Raw genomic sequence first — 21,164 nt, forward strand, 5'->3', positions numbered from 1 at the left:
CCTCCTCAGGGGGTGGCAAGGCCCAAGGAGGAGCCCCCGCGGCCAGCGCTCTTATCGTGTCCTCGTCCCAGGGGCTGCGTTGAGCTCTTCCGTACCTCAGCCTCCTGCCCGGACTCGAAGTCGAACGCGCCCCTCCAACTGTTTTGTGACAGGAGCCCCGCGGGGCCGAGGGCAGGCGGGGTCGGGAGGTAACGGGCGAGCGAGCGCCTCCGGCGGCCAAGCCCCGGGACGGAGCGCAGCGGCGGGGCTGTGGCCTCTCGCGAGAACAGGGCGGAGCGGCCCGGGGCTGGAGCTACCGCCTGTGGGGAGGGTTCGGGGAGGGGGAGAGGAAGGAGGCGGCTCTGTGGCGGAGCTCGGGGTGTCCGCCCGCCTGTCACTGCGCCCGGGCCGCCGACTCGCGGAGAAGCCGGTAAAGGCCCGAGACCGAGAGAGGCGGCCGGTTGAGCCGCAGGGCAGAGGCGGCCTTGAGGGGGGGGCGAGAGGAAAGGCAGGGTGGGAGCCGGTCATCCGGCTTGCTTCCATTGGGGGCTGCCTTCCCCGCCATTGCCTCCCCGGGCGGGGGAAGCCGCGCCGGCTGAAGGCCGGGCGAGGACAGGGAGCAAAAGGGTGGGTCTTGCCCGCCGCGTTGCCCGGGCTGCAGCCCAGTCGGTTTGCTCTGTCCCGCGGCCCGCCAGAGAGAGGGAGATGGCCTGGTTCCCAGACTGAAGCTGGGAACCGGGAGGCTCCCCTCCCCGCGGTTGTGAGGGGGAGAGGCGGCCACGCTTCGCAGGTGGGGGCGTCCCCTCACCCCGCCGCTGCTCCTCTCCCTTCCCGGCCGCCGCGGGACGGGGGCGGCGGAGAGCCGCAAACCCCGTTCCGGGCGGGGCGGGTCCCCGCCGGCCTGTCTGGTCCGGTGGCCGGCGGGGAGCGGGATGAGAGCGGCCCGCAGCGTGGCGAGCTCCATCCCTTGCCGGCCTCCGGCCTTCCTTCCCTGGCTGTGCCCAGCGGAGGGCCGGGTCCTCTCCTCCCCGCCGGTTCCCTCCCTTTCTTCCATGTTATGTCGCATTTCCCAGCCTGCCTACCTCTGCCCCTTCCCGGCCCGTAGTGTTTTTGAGTCATTTCTAAGGCCGGAGCGGCGGGCAGGCTGCGCGCCCGGGCGTGGGCTGGGCGGCGGGGCCAGGGCTCCTTGTGGTGAATCAGGCGATGGGGTAAAGCAGGCTGCTTCCTAGGCTGCTGAAAGTGTGTTGGGGAAACGCGGCGGGTATTTACCTCCCCGGGCTTTGGCTACTCGCAGGCAGGAGCTGGGAGGAAGCAGCAACAGCAAGCAGAGATGGCGCGGCTGGTTGCAGTTTGCAGAGACGGGGAGGAGGAATTCCCTTTCGAGAAGAGGCAGATTCCACTTTACATCGATGACACCCTCACGGTGAGTTCCTGTGACCTGGGCGAGCTCCCGCTGGCCCCTCACCTCCTGCTTGCAACGCGTGCGGGCGGCGTGTTGCAATTCCCAGGCGAGGCCTTTTCCCTGGACAGGCCGCCTTGGCTCCTCCTTGCTCCTGCAGCGTTAATCTTTGGGACTTTGCAACGCTCGGGTATAGCAGCGCTTAATGTGGCAACTTTTTTTATCTGATTCCCAGCTCTGAAAACATGCGAACCGCATAATAAGAAAATTACTGCTGTACCGGGGCCTGTGCACAGCTTGTTTGCCAGTGTGTGCAAAAGCCCAAATGTAGAGCAAAGCTCTTTTGTTTGTTTTTTCGGTTGGTTGGTTGGTTGGTTGGGTTTTTTGTTGTGTTTTTTTTTTTTTTCTTCCCCCCATCCCCCGAAGTTAATGAGGAAGGGAGCCATTCATATTAAGGTTAAACCCCAGGTTTACGACTAGGTAATTATTATGCTCTTAAATAGGCAAGAAAAGGCTGAAGGCATTTTGGAAAGCTTTGGCTTAAAGTCAGGGTTATCTAGGCTGGAATAATGTGCTGCTATGTCTACAGGAACAAATCTGAGAGAGTTTCCATTTCAGTGTGTTTTTCTGAATCGAAAAAAACATGGAGGTTTTGCCATTTCCAGAGGATTCAGTGGAAAAAGAGTGCAGCTTGGGGGTTCTCTAGTCTAACTCACATGTTTTGAGAAAAGCTCAGAAATATATCATGGGTAAAAAAAATCCTTAACCAGTTGTAGTTTGTTGTAACTCGTAAGATGTGAAAATGCTGGGCCAAAATAAAATCGGATTCAGGGTAGCGTGGCTTGGTATCTTAATTATTTGTATTTGATTTCTGTTGCTCTCAGTCTGGCAGTAGCTGCTGTGACTTTAAATGGTGTAAGATTTATATGCTTTAAATTCCTAATCTCATGTTTAGTATGGAAGAATTTCTGCCTTGTGTCAGCTATGAGTTTTGAAATGTAATTTCTTCCATCTTCCAGAACAAAACCATTGAATATCTTCAGTCTAACCCCCTACCTCTCTGTTTAAGATTATCTTAATACCATCTGATTTTGCTACATTTGAAGAAAGAACTTTCACTCTGTTTTGGTTTCGATCATTTAAAATGATGGCATGTTGTTAACTTACCTGATATCATCACTAATTTTTGGCTTTATGTAGTTTTATCTCTAGTTAACAGACCTTAGATGTTGGGCAAAGTTTTCCTTAAGTTGTCCAAAGCAGTATTTTGGTCTCCCAGAGGAGTTACTTAACTGGAAACCCTAGAATTCAATTTGTGTGTTAGTTCCAGAAGTTAACACCAGGCCCAAACTTTGTGCCACTGCGCTATGTTGTCACTATCATTCCACTTAGTTTTGTATCCATCTGGAGGAAAGACATTATGCAAGTGCAAGTCATTCTCACCATGAAGAAATACTGTCTTGGGTGCATTTTTTTTTCTCTATTCTGTTACAAAGTACTTGGATTTCTAGGTGGCTTTTGAAGGGTTTTATTAAACAAATCTGCAGAAGCAAGTGAATGAGCTCTTGGCTTCCTTGTCACAATTTATGTTTTAAATTCTTAATGAGAGCTATTGCAAGACATGCAGTTTTCTTTTAAATTAATTTTACATCTGCAGCGTTATCTTTAAAAATAGTGGTGTTTATGGAGAGTAACTGGCTTCTGTTGACCTCTTCAAATTCAAACTTTATTTAAAACTGAACTCCATTGCTGTTAGTCACCTGGAAGACTTAATCTGTGCCTTAAATCTAGAAATAGTGAATCCGTGATTACAAATTAGTGGCTGAGTGGCCTGTGATGCTCTCAACCTTGTAGCATTGATTTGTGGTAGCATATAAAGCTGTTTAAGTGCAATGTGATACTGTTCCTCTAAATGAATTGTTCACTATCACACTTTTTCTGTTTCTTCTGGCTCAACTAGAAATTAAAGGAAGTTTAAATACTTAACCCTTTAAATTTCTTAAGCAGCTCTAGAAGACATTTAATTTGATGTGGTGGCAGGGGAATTTTTTCTTCCAGTGGTGGTTGGTGTTTAATCACTTACTAAAATCTCATCAGACACATGAATTAATTTAGTCTTTGATCATTTCACTCTGTATGAAACACCTAAGGGTGCTGTCTGGCAGTGGAAAATGAAGATGAGGAAGGGAAAAAGGAAGATTCATTTCTTTGTTATTAGTAGATAGTTTTTACTTTTGCATGTAGCTCTTTCTGCACAGAAACATTGAATTAGTAATGAGAAAACCTGTAATTCTGGAGCAAAAAGCTGTGCTCCTGCTTGGAGTGTATGGATTGGGGCGAGGGAAACTGGAAAAATGCATGAGAGGTCAGAATTAGCACTGACTTGTGGCACTGCTCTGCACAAAGATAAGACAGCAGGCCTAATGTTACAATGGTAGCACATGTAGGATCAAGATACTGCCTCTCTCTGGCCTTAGAGGATAGATGTTTATTTTGGAGCAGTGCTAGGTGCCTGTAGAAGTAAATGTATGAGTTCTCTGGAAGTGGTGTCGGCAATTAAAAAGACAGGAAGGAATTCTGCCTCCACTAGGTGATTGAGGGAAGGTGGAAGGCTGAGAAGGATGAATTGGACAATTTCATTTGGTGTTTGTTAGTATTAAGGTGGGTTTTTTTGTCTTTCGGATTTTAAAGTGAATTTTCAGTATACATATTGATAAGCTTTGTATTTCTAAGTTTGGACAAAGATGATCAACTTAAACCAGTCTTTACGCTTTTTTTCTAGTTAGATTAATTTTTCTCTGTGGTTATAAAGTTGGATTTTTTGACTGAAAATTATTTGACAGATTACACGCACACCCCTGAAAACTGCTCAGTAATTTGGAAAGAAATATTATTAATTATGAGTAATCACATTGTTCCATATACTGAACATTTTACTTTGAAACTCTGGAGAGCTGCAGCTGAAATCATAGAAGACAAAGTATACCCTGGAGTATGGTGTTGGGTTAATATGGTTTAATTTGGCCTTTGAAGGGTCAACAGACATTAAGCTGTTGTGACTGTTTTTTCATAGCTGTGTAAATTGGGTTGGGCTGTTGAATCAGTTTGGATCTTGATGTGTTGAAGTACAGAGGGTCTCGAGTTGTATAGACCACACAGAAGACACATGAGTATTTGTATTAGTAACTCATGCTTTTGCTCTAACAGCTGTTGAAGAGTTGCCACTTTAAACTGCGGCTGAAACGTTTTCTTCCTGAAACACTTAGTTATTTTGCTGAAACACTTGCTATCATAAATTGTTACTTTTATCCTTTCCCAGGCTTCAATAGTTAGGGGAAAAGGATGAGCATTGACAATAATTTCTATCTTATTTCCCCCAAAGAAAGTAAAATAAAATAATGCTTTGTGTTTAACTCTTTCCTGAAAGCTGCTTTTGTTTTTTTTTTTTTTCCTCTCTTGTGTAGATGGTGATGGAATTTCCTGATAATGTGCTAAACCTTGATGGGCATCAGAATAACAGCACACAGTTAAAACAGTTCATTCAGGTAAATATCACAGAATGCCAGATTGGAAGGGACCCCAGGGATCAGCAGATCCACCCTTTCTAGGTGATAGTGGAGTTGAAATGAGGTGGCCCAGCATCCTGTCAAGCTGAGTCTTCTGAGTCCAATCAGAATCTGCCATGGAGTAACTTCTGTTCATCACACCTTGTCTTTTCCATGTGGCTCCTTGTAAAAAGGAGTCCCAAATCTTCTGGTTTCTGAAAAGGCCACAGATCAGATGTTGCTTGTCTTAGATTTGTGCATTCACTTCTCAAGCAGGTTGACATTCCTGGAATCATGTAAAAGACAGGTCAGCACCTGCGTGGAATTGCATATTGATACCAAAGTACACTGGGGTGCCTTCTTGGTCTTATTTCACAGCATTCATGCACTGGTGCCTTGTCAGGAGGCAGCTGCTGCATATCTGGTTAGAATTGAACATTTGTCAGAACAATGTGTCTTCTGGCCACTGCCATTTCATGGAATGGAAACTGTGGTTTCCAAGTACGTTTTATGCGGATCTTTCTGCTAAGTACTTTTGAACTTTTTCAAGCGGAAGTGCACATTGCTTAGGACTGAGTTCTTATGATTTCTGCCATACCAAGATGGAATTAATGTGCAGGTTTATAGATTATATACAGCTCAATAGTGAGAGACAGTTTTGTGGTACTCCTGAAGCTTTACTAATGGAAACCTATCTGCTAACACTGGCAAATAGCTAGTACTGTGGCACATGTATCAAGTAAAAAATGGTGCCATTTGATGTGCAGAGGAACAGGCCAGTTTGCTGATTAGCAGCTTGTACTTCTCTGCTTGTGGTTTGACAGCAGCAGCTCAGACATATGCTGCATATAAAGCATAGCTGTGCTGTGAAAATAGCTCATTCCTGCTGTTGCGTGACTAGTACTATTAATTACAGGAAAGAGGATTATTGCAGAGTGATATCACTTGTCAGATTATTTAATGTGCCTGCCTTTAAAAGCACAAACCTTAAATGTTATCTGATAATAGCTTTACTTTTCATAGCGTGTGTTGCATCAAAGGATCTGAAAATACTTTTTTTCTGACGGAGGTATTTACACCCTGAGCAGTTTGACTGCGTTGTGTGGTCTTCTCCTTCTTTCCCCAGAAATTGCAACAAGTAATTTCTGCAGTAGGAGTATTTAAGTTGTGTGATACAGCAATGATATAGTATCATGGCAAAACATTCCCTGCATAGCTACAACTGTGCTTACAAAGCTGTACTTTGTATAACCAGGGAAGAATAGTTGTATCACAACTAATACTCTGGTAGGACTGTGCCTTTACAGATGGTAGTGGCAAGTACAGTAGTGCTGGTATGTTAAGTGTAGGTGTGCTGGGGTGTGAGGAGGGGACTCTATTCTACACAGCTGTGCAGTGTAGTGCTGGCAGTTCAGTGCTGATGAAGTCCAAGTCCATTTAGCAGTTAGAAGAGGAAGGGTATGTGTTTTGTGTGTGTATGTGTGCATGCATGTGTGTGACAGAAAAAACAGCAGAAGCTCGTAAATGTTTAGAGATGTAAGAAATATTAGAAGGTCTTCTCTTTAATGTTCTATTATTAGCACACATGGAATGTTTGCTACTGAAGTAGAATATTTCACCTCTAATAGTAACGTGTGCTTTTTAAATTTCACATATTAGAATTATAATGGGAAGCGGCATTTAACCTTCCAGAAAAATTATTGCTAAATTGTCTTGGTCTGAACAGAATAGATTTGTTGTCAGTGAGATTTCCATATATGAGCATCCAGGAATTTCCTTTCTATGTGCCAAAGATGAAGTGACTGTGAGTAGAAGATGAAAACTTGCAGAATTGTATGTGAGACCCTTTAGTGAAACATCTGTGCTGAGGTGGAGAGAAAAGTGCTGCCTGATAAGGACAAGGAGGAGTGACATTTGTTCAGAAGCGTTTACTGAGCTGAGTGGTGGGAGGAGGGAACAAGAGGAGAAAAACATTAGCTTTCTTCCAGAGGACAGAGTGTAAGACTTGAAGCAGAATTTGCTCCTGTGATATCAGCAAGTGTGGGTTTGTTCATGCAGTATTTTAAGTGATCTGCAGTAAGACAGTGACCTAAAACTGAGCACTGCACAGTTCCCACCAGTGCTATTTTGATCAGGAAATGCTGTTGAAGGCAGAGAAGTCTTGGACAGTTTAAGATGTGTTTTTATTTATTTAAATGATTTAATTTCTTGCTCTTTTTTTAGAGGCATAGTATGCTCAAGCAGCAGGATCTGAATATTGCCATGATGGTGACATCACGTGAAGTTCTGAGTGCCCTCTCTCAGCTGGTGCCCTGTGTTGGCTGTCGTCGCAGTGTGGAGCGTCTGTTCTCTCAGCTCGTTGAGTCTGGAAACCCAGCCCTTGAGCCTCTCACAGTGGGGCCAAAGGGTGTTCTTTCTGTAACTCGTAGCTGTATGACTGATGCAAAGAAGCTTTACACACTGTTCTATGTGCATGGGTAAGTGTCTTGGAACCGCTCAGATCATAGGATCACAGAATGGGTTGGGATGGAAGGGGCCTTAAAAATCACCTGGTTCCAACGCCCCCTGCCATAGGCAGGGATACCTCCCACTAGACCAGGTTGCTCAGGGTCCCATCCAACCTGTCTTTGAACAATTCAAGGCTTGGATCTTCCACAACTTCTCTTGATGACCTGCTTCAGTGTCTCATCACCCTCATGGGGAAGAATTTCTTCCTAATGTAAAATCTAAATCCACCTTCTTCCAGTTTGAAGCCATCGCCCCTTGTCCTGTCGCATAGAATCACAGAATGTTAGGAATTGGAAGGGACCTTGAAAGATCCAGTCCAACCCCCCTGCCAGAGCAGGACCACATGTCACACAGGAACATGCCTTTGTAAAAAGTCCATCTCCAGATGTCCACTTCAAATATTGGAAGGCTGCTCTAAGGTCTCCCCAGAGCCTTTTCTTTTTCCAGGCTGAACAGCCCGTGAACTCTCCCAGCCTGCCCTCCTGGCAGAGGGGTTCCAGCCTTCTGATACCTCCCTGGCCTCTTTTGGACCTACTCTAACAGTTCCATGTTGTTCTTCTGCTGAGGTCTCAAGAGCTGGCCCTAGGTCTGCAAGTGGGGTCTCAGCAGGGGGGAGCAGAGAGGCAGAATCCTCTCCCTCCCTCTGCTGCCCACACTGCCAGGATGCAGCCTGGGTTGGTTTCTGGGCTGTGAGTGTATATTGCTGGCTGATGGTGAGCTTCTCATCAATCCCAGATCTTTACTTAAGGAGAAGGAAGGCTAGCTGCTGTGCATTTGACTTTGCAGCTTTCTTGGTGATATTAAATTGTCACAGATTTGAACCTTGTAGTATACGCTTGTCTTTTGCTGCCCTGTTAAGCTGGTTACTGCCTGAGCTGTGACAAACCAAACCCAGAAAAACTAATCTTTTGTATCATCAGTTGCAATGCCATGACTGCAATTATAAGACACCACTGTTAAACTGTTCAGTCATTAATCTGAAACAGACACTGTGGGTTTTTCATGATGTCTGAAAGAAGAGTGTTTTTTCATGCTGCTTCTTTGCATGTTAAACTAAAATAATGAACATGTTCCCAGAAGACTTTCCGCTCTTGGGTGCGAAGGTAAGACTGAGAAATGGAAACCTTCTGGCTTTGGTGAGCACAATGAAGAGCCTCCATCTCGGTGCCATTTGTTTCTCAGCTGTTGGCAGGCCAGGCAGTGGCTGCTCACCGCAAGCATGCCTTTGCCTTCCAGATGGCTTCAGCTCCTCTACTTCTTGCTCCAGTTAGCAGGCCAGTGAGAAGTAGGAAAGGCCAGTACAGATCTGGGGATGAGAGATGCGCGGGGTGAGGTGGTGTAACTTGATAAAGTGGTCACTGCTGAAATAGGTGGCATTGCTCAAGGTCTGCATAGGAAGTTATGCAGTGGCTCTTCAGATGTGGCTTAACTTTATCTTGCTAGGGTTTGTCTGGAAAATCTATGCTGTGTTTTCGTTGTGTGCTGCAGGATTGTACGGCATAAGTGAAAATGGGGAACAGGAAGAGAACTTTAGATTTGATGTTCATTGGCATACTTGTTTCCAATATGTGAGATGAGTCAATCCCTTTAAAATTCCTCTGGGTAATTATCTTTCCAGAGTACCAAGTGGCATTTTTTCCACAGGTCCAAACTGAATGATATGATTGATGCAATTCCCAAAAGTAAGAAGAACAAGAGATGTCAGTTACACTCCCTGGACACACATAAACCAAAACCTTTGGGGTAAGTTTGTGGTTCCTATGCAGGACTCAATCTAAAATATTTTAGGGAACCAAGCTATTGATACTAACTTATTTTTAAGTGCTGAGATAATTTTTTGTGCTGTTATTTCATTGCCAGAATAGTAATCTCCAAGATATTTGGATTATAGTAAACTCCAGTAGTTTTGGGGGAGAGGACCAGAGGCACCACAACAGGAGTGGGCAGCGTATGGTAGGGATGAGCCTTTCACCAGAGGTTTTCATAAGAGGGTGGTTAGCCCTTTTTTGAGCAGTGAGAGTCTTAACAGCAGGATGTTTAATGGTTTCCCCACCACCCTTGCTCATGCTTTACTGACTAGACAAAACCTGTCTTCTGTCCTCCCAAGATAAGATCCTTACTCCTTAATGTGAGAGTTGTTCCTCTGCCTGTTGTCAGAGCTCCCTGAGGCAGCTGGTGATGCTGTTTCATGAAACTTGCTGGTTAGCTCTGGCTGTTCCATTTTTGCCTCTTGACTGTTGGGTCTCTTACTTGGTAGCAGGATGTTTTGTTTGGGGTGTCATTTGTTTAAAAATATCCATGTTTAGTTTCAAAACCAGTTGTCAAAACTCCATTTGGCCATTACAAACCAGTGCTTGCTGATGTGCTTCTCATATCTCATCTGACACAACATGGAATATAGTCTGCTGAGGGCATGGATGGCTCCTGCAGGGTGATGTAAGCCATGCTCTAGAAAGACAAACTGGTTTTTGTGCTCTACACCAAAATGATTCATCATCAATTTATTTCTCTTGTTGAGGTGGAAGGAGGGTACAGGCTAAACAAATATACAGCGTTTTGCTTGGGATTATTAAAACAGGGATTTATTGTAGCTGGGCTGCAGGGCTAAGACTAAAACTGGAAAAATGCTTGTCAAAATGTGACAGCATGTCTTGAATACACCAGTGAAAAAGACACACATACCCACCTCTGTGTCTTGAAGCTGCAATAGATTATTCCAGCTGGTTAACCAGGAAAACACTCTCTGTAAATCCACTATGGATTTTAGGTTTGTGAGATTTTTGTTTGTGGGGTGTTTTTTATATATGTCTTTGCTCTGACGACCAATACATTACACTACTATGCTTAGTTGGAGTGTCCAAGACCTGGTTTAGTCAGTTGTGTCCTGCTTTGGGCTAAGCATACAAGCTGAAGAAGCTTGTGGTTTCCAGTTACAGGACATGGATTTTTCTATGCAGACTTGAGTCTCTTGGGTTTAGATAAATCCCCTAAGATGTAAGGCATGTGGAATTTGACACTTTGTTTTTACTTGGGCTGCTTGAGGATAGTGGTAACTAATCATTATCTCCTATTATATTTTGGTTACAGGCCTTTCATATAATTAGTTTAAAGCATATGTTACACAGGTGAAAGAGCAGAGGTGCATTTTTTTAACATAAAGCAAAGTCAAAGCATTATAAAAGTGTTACATATATTTTTTTCTTTGTTTTCAGTAAGTTTAATCTTTTTTGTGTATCAGAACACATCATAGAACCTGTGCTTACTATTTTGGTAAGGAAGAACTATTCTGAGACTGAATGGAGAGGAAAACACTGCCTGGCTTTTCCTCAGTTCACACCAGGATAAATCCCCTGAGAATTTTGAGTGATGGCAGGTTAATAGGGAATATATGGAAAAGCCATATTTTAACACACTGCAAGTGAAGCTTTAGGCTTTATCTGATAAAATGGCTTGTGGACAAGCAGTGTAGCTCACTAAAGGAGCATAACTGCTTGCTCAGTTGATACTTGTTTGTTGTGAATTGATCAGGGTGTGTGAGTGCTGATACCTATCCATGTCAGTGTGCTGCCCTGAGTGGAAGCAAATGCACTGAGAGCTGAGACATGGAGAATTGTCTTAGAGAACAAATCTTACTTACCAACTTACAGCTTCTGTTGACTACATTCTCCAGATGAGTTACATTTCTTAGGCTTCTTATACCCTCTGAAAGGGCTTTGAATTGCCTTTGTGTGTTTAATTATACAAGTTACATAACTAGCTAATACCACTTGAGGGTTACTTGATGTCTTCAGTTTCAGTGTACCTTGTTTATGGCTACTGGGTTCCTTTTGAGACTAAGAAGCTTTTTAACCTCTCATAATGCAAGCCATGTGACCTGGCGAACTAGCTAACAGCATACAGAAATGCTCCCAAGGAGCTAATTATTAAATATGAGTGTTTCTCCCCACTGATTTCCTGCTCTAAATGACCACTGATAAAAGATCAGGTCTAGACAAGCCTGTAAGCAAACATAACTTACTGTTTAAAGTTTGTTCTTCGCTCTATAAGCGCACTTCTAGCATATCCAAATATGTGTTTTTAAACAAAATTTGCACATTTAATGTAGAATGCCTATGGTTTCTTATGATGGTGTGTATGTGGAAGTTTGGGTTGATTTTTTTTTTTGTTGTTGTTTGATTTTCATTTGGAGATTTTTTTTTTTTTTAGTCATAATGAAACTTAATCTGTCAAAAGCATTAGAACTGTATATGCTTATATACTTCAGGTAGTACTCTCAGTACTTGCTACTGGTTTTCAGCTGTAACTTTAAAAAGTCATTATGAATCTAGGTTTATAAACACAGGCAGCAAAATGCGTTCCTCATGTCTGACCCTAACTTCACTGGGATTTCAGGCTTAGCTTAGCCAGAGGTCCAAGCAAATTAAACAACGTGATACCATTTTCATATCATTTGTGTAGGAAAAAAAAATTGGTTCATTATATCTATATAGTTTAAAAAAAAAGGGGGGAGGTTTAATACTATGTGACAGTGAAAGGAGCAGTAGCACACTCAGTGCAGAGAAATTAAGTGCAAAATATCAAAACAGTGAAGACAGCAGGAAGGAACAGAGCAAGTGTAGCTTCCCTTTCCACTCTGGACCTTTCCAGGGAGCAGTCAGGTATATTAATGATCCTTTATTTTGCTTCTTTTTCTTACCCCATAACAGGACTTTTGTTACTTAATTTTTTTTTTTCTTGCAGGGGATGTTGGATGGATGTGTGGGAGCTCATGTCCCAGGAGTGCAGGGATGAAGTAGTTTTAATTGACTCTAGTTGTCTTTTAGAAACATTAGAAACCTATCTACGAAAACACAGGTATGTTAAGAACAGACACCTGCATTTTGAGGAATACATGCTGGGTAAATCAACGTGCATGTCAAGTTCACACAATGTCTGAAAGTGTAGAGGATTCTTCTAAAACCTCAGATCTAAGCTTCATGGTGAAGGAGAACCTTGCCAGATTGCATTGTAACTGTTGTTGAGACTAAGATGGTGAAATGACTTTAAGATGGAAGAGGGTAGATTTAGACTGGATATTAGGAAGAAATTCTTGACAGTGCGGGTGGTGAGACAATGGAAGTTGTGCATGCTCCCTGCCTGGAGGTATTCAGGGCCTTGAGTGTAAGGTGTCGCTGCCCATGGCAGGGGGTTGGAACTGGACGATTAAGGTCCCTTTCAACCCGAACCGTTTTGTTACTCTAAGTATTCTTTGTGACCTACCTTTTGATCTGGTTTATAGCAGGGAAATGCAGAGACCTGGTGAAGTCATAGCTAATTGTCTTCATTTTTAAATAATTTTTTTATCACCAATTTGATGTATTAAAACTGTGTATGTTCTTTCACTTTGCATGAGCAGCCTGCTCTGTTTGGACTAGGCTTGCAGGGAATAGGGTAAATTTCAAATTAATATGAACTAAACAGAAGCAGATTTTAGGCTTGGTATTTGCTAGTAAATGACTAGTTTCAAACACTTGTTTATGGCTTAGTAGCACTATTAGGCCTCCCTTGCAGAGGAAGAAATAGGCCACCAAATTATTGTTGCATGTGTATGGCAGCTACCATGCTGATTAAAAAGTTTTAATTTCCAGTAGTCTCAAGGTTCTGCTGTTAATCATGGGGACACTGATGGGAGTGGGGGTGCTGTGGAAATAACACTTTGGAAACAAAATAACTTTAATCTCCTGTGACATTAAACATGGTGTTGGCAGCTTTCCTTGATGCTAACCTGCAATAATCTTACTGTTTTCTTTTCCTTTCACCACAGAAACTAGCCAGTTATCATAGTTTTCTCAAAGACCAAAATATGTTTGACTTAGTGTTGTCACGTGACTGGACAAACTAGGAAAGGGAAAAACACCATCCAGAGATGGCATGAGGAGCCAGCCTTTCGAGCTGAAAGCTGAAATGTGAGCAGCTTGTCTGACTTGCATTTTTAGAGTGAAACAACAATAGGTTTTGTGGCTTCTTGAAGATTATTCCTCTTAGAATGAGCTTAATTATAACAGACTTTGTAACTATAGTCTTCTCACATTAGTTATCTGAGCTGTCACGTGTTTAAATTACATTGTGTTTATAAATAAACCTTGTTTGGCTATCTGTGCAATGATCCATTAATTCAAAATATGCTTAAAGGTGCTTGTAGTGGGCACATCATTCATGCAGCAGGCAACAGAAGACACTCTTCTTATTGCTTAGCACTTATAACAGGCATTATTACTTTAAATAATGCCTGTTAAGTGATGTGGAGCATGTTATTTGAGAGGAATTTTGCCCTGCCTCGTGCTAATGATTCTGTTCACTATTGGATTTCTGATCTTTGAATATGAAGGGCAGATTTAGACTGGAGATTAGGAAAAAATTCTTGACAGTGAGGGTGGGGAGACACTGGAACAGGCTGCCCAGGGGGGTTGTGGATGTCTCCTCCCTAGAGGTGTTCAAAGCCAGGTTGGATGAGGCCTTGAGCAACTTGGGCTGGTGGGAGGTGTACCTACCTCCCCATGGCAGGGGCTTAGAACTGGATGATCTTTAATGTCCCTTCCAACCCAAACCACTTGTGAATTACAGACCCATGTAGGAATTTCATCATATTAACAAGCAGCCTCATTTATGCCTTGAGGCATGAAAGATGATCCCTGTAATGTATGATAGGTAGTATAATATAGAGAGTAAACTTAGGTGGCTTGCAGCCGAAGATTAAATCTTTTACTTTTTGGAGTATCATAAACCTGCTGTGTCCTAGTACAGATATAGCAAGCACTGTTCAAGAGCTCAGTGTGTTATCACATGGACTAAGCACAGCTGCCTGCAAAAGAATTAAATTCTCTTCTCCTAAAACAGGTTTTGCACTGACTGCAAGAACAAAGTGCTTCGAGCATACAACATCCTTACTGGAGAGCTGGACTGCAGCAAGGAGAAGGGCTACTGTGCTGCGCTCTATGAGGGGCTGCGCTGCTGCCCCCATGAGCGCCACATCCACGTCTGCTGCGAAACAGATTTCATCGCCCACCTGCTGGGCCGGGCTGAGCCAGAGTTCGCAGGAGGGTATGAGTATGTAATTTGCTAGAGTGGGCTATCTAGCGCTTTGCTTCTTTATTTTATTGTCCACTGTATCTTGCAAAAGTGACTTTATTTTTTCCTTTTTGCCTCCTTGCTGCATCATAAGCCTCTGAATGTCAATGTTCGTGTTGGAATAGACTAGTGAGGTCGTGCTTCAGAGCAGCAAAGGGTTTATATGTGCTTTTTTTTATGTGCTTTTGACCTTGAAGTGTGTTTGACTGAAGGCAAGACTGAAGGAAATTGCCAAATGTCTTCTAGTTGATTTGCTCTCTCACCAGGGCTGCCTGCTTTCCATCCAGGTCTTCAAAATATGTGAAATAGAAAGGGAACCTTGCTTGACAGTTTTACCAAAGGCCAACTGGTCCATTTCACTTAGTCATCATTTATTGCAGTAATTTCTGAGCCTCTTTCAGCAACTTAAAATATTCCAATGAAACATAACAGTCCTGAGCTCAATACCTTTAAAGCTCAGTCATAACTGTTTCATTAGGAGGGTAAATTCTTTTGTAATATTTCCTTAATAGATGAGAGCTGCTGATTAACAGTGAAGTAGTTTTACTGTGCATGATAAGTAACATAAACTTCAGTGTGTGCTTATTCAGCTTCAGTTAACTGTCACAGGTGTCTGGGAAGCTGAAATATTTGCTGTATAGAAGCAAAAATATTTTCTGTGTAGAAACTTAAGTACAAATTCTAGGAAGCAAAAGAATGGCTGCATCTGGCATTTAAAACTCTGCTGATCCCTCCTAGTAGGAGCAAGGAAAGACCAAAGGGGCAGTACCTTCACAAGCCACAGGTTGGAAAGCATAGTGCAGCTAAACAGTGCTGTGTACAGATGAACATGTCAGGAATGCAGCGGTAGTTTTGACATGGTCCTTTCTATTTTGCATCTGCATGCAGCACAGCAGAACTGGATTTAAAAACTGTTTGTGCAAACGTACCATCAACTGTACATAAAGAAAATACGTTGCTGAAGTGCTTTGATCTCTTGGTAGACTTCCAGCACCTTTAACCATACTGTGCTTTGGTTCAACTTTTCCTTTAGGCGAAGAGAAAGGCATGCTAAGACAATAGACATAGCCCAAGAAGAAGTTTTGACCTGCCTGGGCATTCATCTTTATGAACGACTACACCGAATCTGGCAGAAGCTGCGGGCTGAAGAGCAAACTTGGCAGATGCTTTTTTACCTAGGTGTGGATGCTCTGCGCAAAAGCTTTGAGGTAAAAACCAGGTTTGATCTACCTCATGTTTGAATTGCTGTAGTAACTCTGTATGTGTTGTTCTAACACTGAGCTGGAAGGAGCTGCAGGGATGGTGCATCCAGTCCGTTGTTCGCTGCAGGCAGCAGTTGTGCAATACCAATGCATAGCACAGCTGAGCTGCATTCCAATGGGAAGGCTGCTGGAATGTGAAAGATTAAGGCTGCACGTTACCATAGGCTGGATCTTCTCTGCGTTTATTTCACACTGAAGGTATTTCTACCTGCTGGCATTTAAAGTAGCTCTGGCTAAAACAGGTTTTATTTGGATTATTGGTAAAAATGGAGGGTGTGCTTTTGATTTACAAACACAACTAACTCTCGCATTCAGTGTGCAAGTTCCAAGCGCACTCTGATCTTGTGGTATCTTGAATGTCAGACAGAACTCTGTGCAGATCCTTTAACACATGCCAGTAAGTATACTTCACCTGTGGTGTGACAGGTCTCTTTTTTTATTTGTCTTCCATTCATAATGGGGAAGATCATATGGAGCCCTATTCTAGTTAGTTCTTGGAGGGTTTTATACTTTTTTTTTTTTCAAAAGATAAGGCCACGAAAGTGGCAGTGAACCAGGTAGCATTTTTGTCAGGTTTTGTTTTGGTATGTTTGTTTTTAACCTAGTAAAGCATGATGTTGAAAATTCATTGGCATTGTAAAACTTAGGTAGTTATACTGGTATGCAAGGCTGGCTATGAGTCTGAAGTATGGAACTGTTAGATCTTTATATGCTGTTTCTAAGGTGTTTAAAGAGTTCCCAGAATGATCTGGAGAATAAAGCCCAAAACCTATGATTTTTATTTTTGCCTCTTTAGGAGCAGTGATCCAGTATAGTTTACTAGTTTAACTATATTCTTATAATTTTGTATGTAGACAGGCCATTCTGATATTTATTCCAAATTTAATATTAAGGAATAACTTAACTTGTTATATTTTGATCTACACTTCAAAATCAGACTGCCTAGAAAATCAGATGTTATCACTGTTGCTGAGAGCTGCTGGAATTCTGCAGCAAGAGTTCTGATGTTTGGGGTTTTTTTTGTGCTGCTGAAAATCACAAATCTGGGCCAGAAGTTGAACACAGTGTTCTCCTCATGCGTAGATCTTCTCCAGCAATCTAAATCAGTGACTGAATCTGGATAGGCCCTTTTTATTCTCAATGGTTGTGTTGCCATGACTGTCAGAAGTACTTACCAGCCCTTTTCCTCCTCTGTGTGTTTTTGTTGGGGTTTTTTGTTGGGGTTCTTTGTTTTTTCTTAAATGTAAAGGCTTGAATGGTGTTAACATCTATAAATAGACCTAACCTCTTCTAAACAGATGGCTGTGGAAAAAGTGCAGGGCATTAGTCGACTGGAACAGCTCTGTGAAGAGTTCTCAGAAGAGGAAAGAGTGCGAGAGCTTAAACAGGAGAAGAAACGCCAAAAACGAAAGAATAGACGGAAAAATAAGTGTGTGTGTGAGATCCCTGCTCCTTTGCAGGCCACAGAAGAGAAGGAAATTGGTCAAGGAAAGGTAAATAGCTCCAGCATAGAGTCCAGAGAAGGGCCAGGAAAATGCTCAGAGAATTGAAGGACCTGCTGTAGCAGCAAAGGCTGAGAGAGCTGGGGTTGTTCAGCTTTGAGAAGAGAAGGCTTAGGGGAGACCTTACTGCTGTGGACCAGTACGTAAAGTGTGGCTGTCAGGAGGATGGAGACTCCCTTTTTACAAGGAGTCCTGTGGAAAAGACAAGGGGTGATGGGGTCAAGTAACTGCATGAGGCAATTTCAATTGGAGTTGAGAAAAAAAAGGGAATTCAGGTGCTAGTTGAAGAAAATTCCTATTGAATTTTTAGGAAGGGGGAAGCTTTAATTAGTTAAGTGCCATTTTTATTCTGAATGTCTTAACTGGACCTGGGGAAGTGTAGGTCATACTACAGTGAGGAAAGCGCTTGTTTGGGGTTTTTAATTTTTCAGGGGTACAAGACAACTAATTAATAAGCAATGCTGTGGCTGTTAACAGTCAGCATCAGTTGTGTTTTTTCCTTGTGGAAAGAGTGTCCTTTCTAAAGCTGCTGGCTGAGCTACTGTTGGTACTTAGAAGGATTCTTTTGGTTGTTTTAAGGAGAATTCAAACTTCATAGAAAGCAGCTGCAAAGCCTGTGGTACCAGTGAAGAGGCCAACAGCTGTGTAGAAGTCATTGTAACCAACGAAAGCACCTCTTGCACCTGTCCAAGCAGTGGTACCCTATTAGACTCACCTAAAATCAAGAAAGGTAAGTTAAATGTTGTCATTTTTCAGTTTTAAAAGCATTTACCGTTTATAAAATAAACAATGCTCATCTGCTTTTCTGGTTTGATTTTTTTTTTTAATAAGCTATCTTGTAATAATTCTTCCTTGTTAGGGGTATAACTAAAAACAAGACACAACTGCTACAGGTGACCTTAAGTTTTCTTGTCTCAGGTTTGTCTCCACACTGTAATGGCAGCGACTGTGGCTACTCATCCAGCATGGAGGGCAGCGAAACAGGATCTCGAGAGGGCTCAGATGTGGCCTGTACTGAAGGCATTTGCAACCATGATGAAAATGGTAGGTTTGTTGAGAGCATCATATGGGTTAAAAGTCCACAAAAACTTCAGTGTATGACAAGAAGCATCCTGGCCTGGATCAGCAACAGTGTGGCCAGGAGGAGTAGAGAAGGGATTGTGCCCCTGTACTGGGCATTGGTGAGGCTGCATCTCAAATACCAGGATAAGTTTGGGGCCCCTGACTCCAAGAAGAACATTGAGGGACTGGAGCTTGTCCAGAGAAGGACAAAGAAGTGGGGAAGGGTCTGGAGAACTGGGCTGGGGAGGAGCAGCTAAGGGAGCTGGGGTTGTTCAGCCTGGAGAAGAGGAGAGACCTCCTTGCTCTCTACGGCTCCCTGAAAGGAGGCTGCAGTGAGGTGGGGGTTGGTCTCTTCCCTAGTCTCAGATGATAAAAAAAGAGAAAATGGCCTGAAATTGTGCCAGGGGTGGGTTAGGTTGGAGATGAGGAAAAAATTCTTTGCTGCAAGAGTGGTCAGGGATTGGAAGAGGCTGCCCAAGTAAGTGATGGAGTCACCATCCCTGGAGGTGTTCAAGAAAGGTGTGGCTGTGGACAAGGTTTGATAGCCATGGTGGTGTTATGTTGACAGTTGAACTCGATGATTTTAGAGGCCTTTTCCAACCCAAACAATTCTTATCATTCTAAGAAAATTCCCTGTCTCTTGCAGGAGATGATTCATGTGTCCATCGCTGTGATGACAAGGAGGAGGATGGAGATAGCTGTGTGGAGTGTTGGGCGAATTCAGAAGAGAGTAATACAAAAGGCAAAAGCAAAAAGAAGAAAAAGAAAAGTAAAGCTTTGAAGTGTGAGAATGAACATGTAAGGAATATAGCTATTCCAGAATGCTTATTTCAATGCCTACATTTTAAATTCAGTCCAAAGGTATTTCAAATTTCAGTTGTGACTAATGCTGTAAACAGGATAACAAGGATCTTCTGTTACCTCTCCATCCAAGTTCTGAATCGAGGTCCTTCCTTGAAAAGGTTGTGGTGGAAGGGATCTCCTCTGCTGTGTTCCTAAGCACATGCACTTTGCACACTCTTGGTGAATTATTTTTCCTCCTCCTCCCCAGGCACACTCACTGAAAAGACATACATCCTCACTCTCTACACCTTCCTTTCCTCCTTCCCTCCTGCTACCATCTCAAACTTGAATGTTGTGGATTTAATGCTGCTGGTAGCTCATCAAAGGCTCTTTTCCATTTTAGATTCAGAAGCTTGGAAGCTGTATGGCTGATCCAGGTAACAGAGAGACCTCAGGAAACGTGCGCACAGAGTTTCATCCTGACAAGACCAAAGACACACGTGCCGAAAGCTGCTGTAGCTCAGAAAAAAGTGGGCAGCAGTTGCCTTGGTTTGAGCATATGAAAAAAGTGTCACAGTTTGCAGAACCTATGGAAATGTCACTTCCTCCTGATACTGGGAAAGGTGCCAAGAGCTTAGTGGAGCTCCTTGTAAGTAACCACATGGAATTCTGAGTTGTATTATGCTGCCTCAACACTGCCTTAACACCTTGAGATTGAGGATGGGGTTTAGGGCTCAGATCCCACTGAAGAGCTGTTAGCATAGAGAATGTGCCTGAGTTCATGGCTTATTCTTCCCAGCTTTGGCTTTGCTTTTGTGTGTTCTCTGTGAAGTTTGTAACTCAGAGGCTTTGTAGAGGAGGAGAAGTTGCCTGTCCCTGGAATGTGAGTGACAGAACTTGTTATAAGTATCAGGGATTGCATTATTCCAGAAAATGAAGCATGCATTATTGCTGCCTTCATGCCTCAAATATTACTGCCCACTACAGGCATCTTGGACAACTTCTCTCTCTCTCCTTTCCCCACCCCCCCCCCTCCTTTTTGTTCCCCTCTCTGGGTTCACCAGCCAAGCTTTGTGCTGTCATGAAGGCTCCATCTTTCTCCCAAGCAGCCCTGGCCAGTGTGTGCGGCCACGGTGCAGGAAGGGCTGCACTCTGCTTCCTAAACGCCCATTTTCTTTTGCAGGATGAGTCTGAATGCACTTCTGATGAGGAAATCTTTATCTCCCAAGATGAAATCCAGTCCTTCATGGCGAACAACAAGTCTTTTTACAGCAATAGAGAACAATACCGACAGCATCTGAAGGAGAAGTTTAACAAATACTGCCGCTTAAACGATCACAAGGGGCCCGTTTGTAACGGCTGGCTGACGACGGCCGGAGCGAACTAAACCAAATAAAGCAGCTCTGTCTTTCACTGAGATTCTTGAGATGACTACTGCGCCTTCTTTCAAACTTAATTTAGTGACTTAAGGCAAAATTTTCTCTTAAATTAATGTGATTTTTTTTCTTGGTTTTTTTTTTGGGGGGAGGGGCTGGGTGGAGGTGATTTTATTAATTTTTGTTCTTTCTTCAGGCTTGTATCTTTAGTTGAGTAGCTGTGCAAGCCTTTCTTTATAATTCAAGCCATCTCTTTTCATTAAATGTTTCTCTTAACTGTGAGACTTATTAAAAAAAAGGCAAACCTAGTGGCAAAGTAATGTTGTACCTATAATTCTGTACAGAATGACAATGAGCTGAATATAAGATTTTACAAAGTAGACATCCATTTGCAAAATGTTTTGGATGTAATATGTTAAAGCGCAATGTGCAAAATTTAAATAAAGAATATTTATTAATATGCATAGTACCAGCTGGTGTGCTTGTTCTGTTTTAAAGCTTCCTGCCCAAAGGATGGAATGCCTGCTGTTCAGGTGGGCACTTCACCCTGCAGAGCTTCATGGAGGTTGGTGTGAGGTGAGTTAAAGTGCCTGGGAGAGAAGTACAGATCACAGAATTATAGAATAACTTAGGAGATCATC

General features: G+C 43.1%; 1 protein-coding gene across 2 annotated transcripts; it reads left to right on the plus strand.

The window, feature by feature from the left end:
* Positions 1-1,289: 1,289 nt before the first annotated feature.
* GGNBP2 (gametogenetin binding protein 2) lies at positions 1,290-20,898 on the plus strand. 2 transcript variants are annotated; one of them, XM_054394132.1, is made up of 13 exons: positions 1,290-1,402; positions 4,843-4,923; positions 7,147-7,400; positions 9,076-9,174; positions 12,172-12,285; positions 14,308-14,511; positions 15,572-15,746; positions 17,099-17,293; positions 17,882-18,032; positions 18,221-18,346; positions 19,011-19,162; positions 19,551-19,796; positions 20,331-20,898. In XM_054394132.1, exons 1-13 carry the CDS (start codon positions 1,310-1,312, stop codon positions 20,532-20,534), a joined length of 2,094 nt encoding a protein of 697 aa, XP_054250107.1. In that variant the 5' UTR covers positions 1,290-1,309; the 3' UTR covers positions 20,535-20,898. The 2 variants fall into 2 exon arrangements, with proteins under 2 accessions (XP_054250107.1, XP_054250108.1); XM_054394133.1 differs by having other exon boundaries at positions 17,885-18,032.
* The last annotated feature ends 266 nt before the right edge of the window (positions 20,899-21,164 follow it).

The sequence above is a fragment of the Indicator indicator genome, chromosome 30 (genome assembly GCF_027791375.1).
Source record: "Indicator indicator isolate 239-I01 chromosome 30, UM_Iind_1.1, whole genome shotgun sequence".
Taxonomy (NCBI): Eukaryota; Metazoa; Chordata; class Aves; order Piciformes; family Indicatoridae; genus Indicator; species Indicator indicator.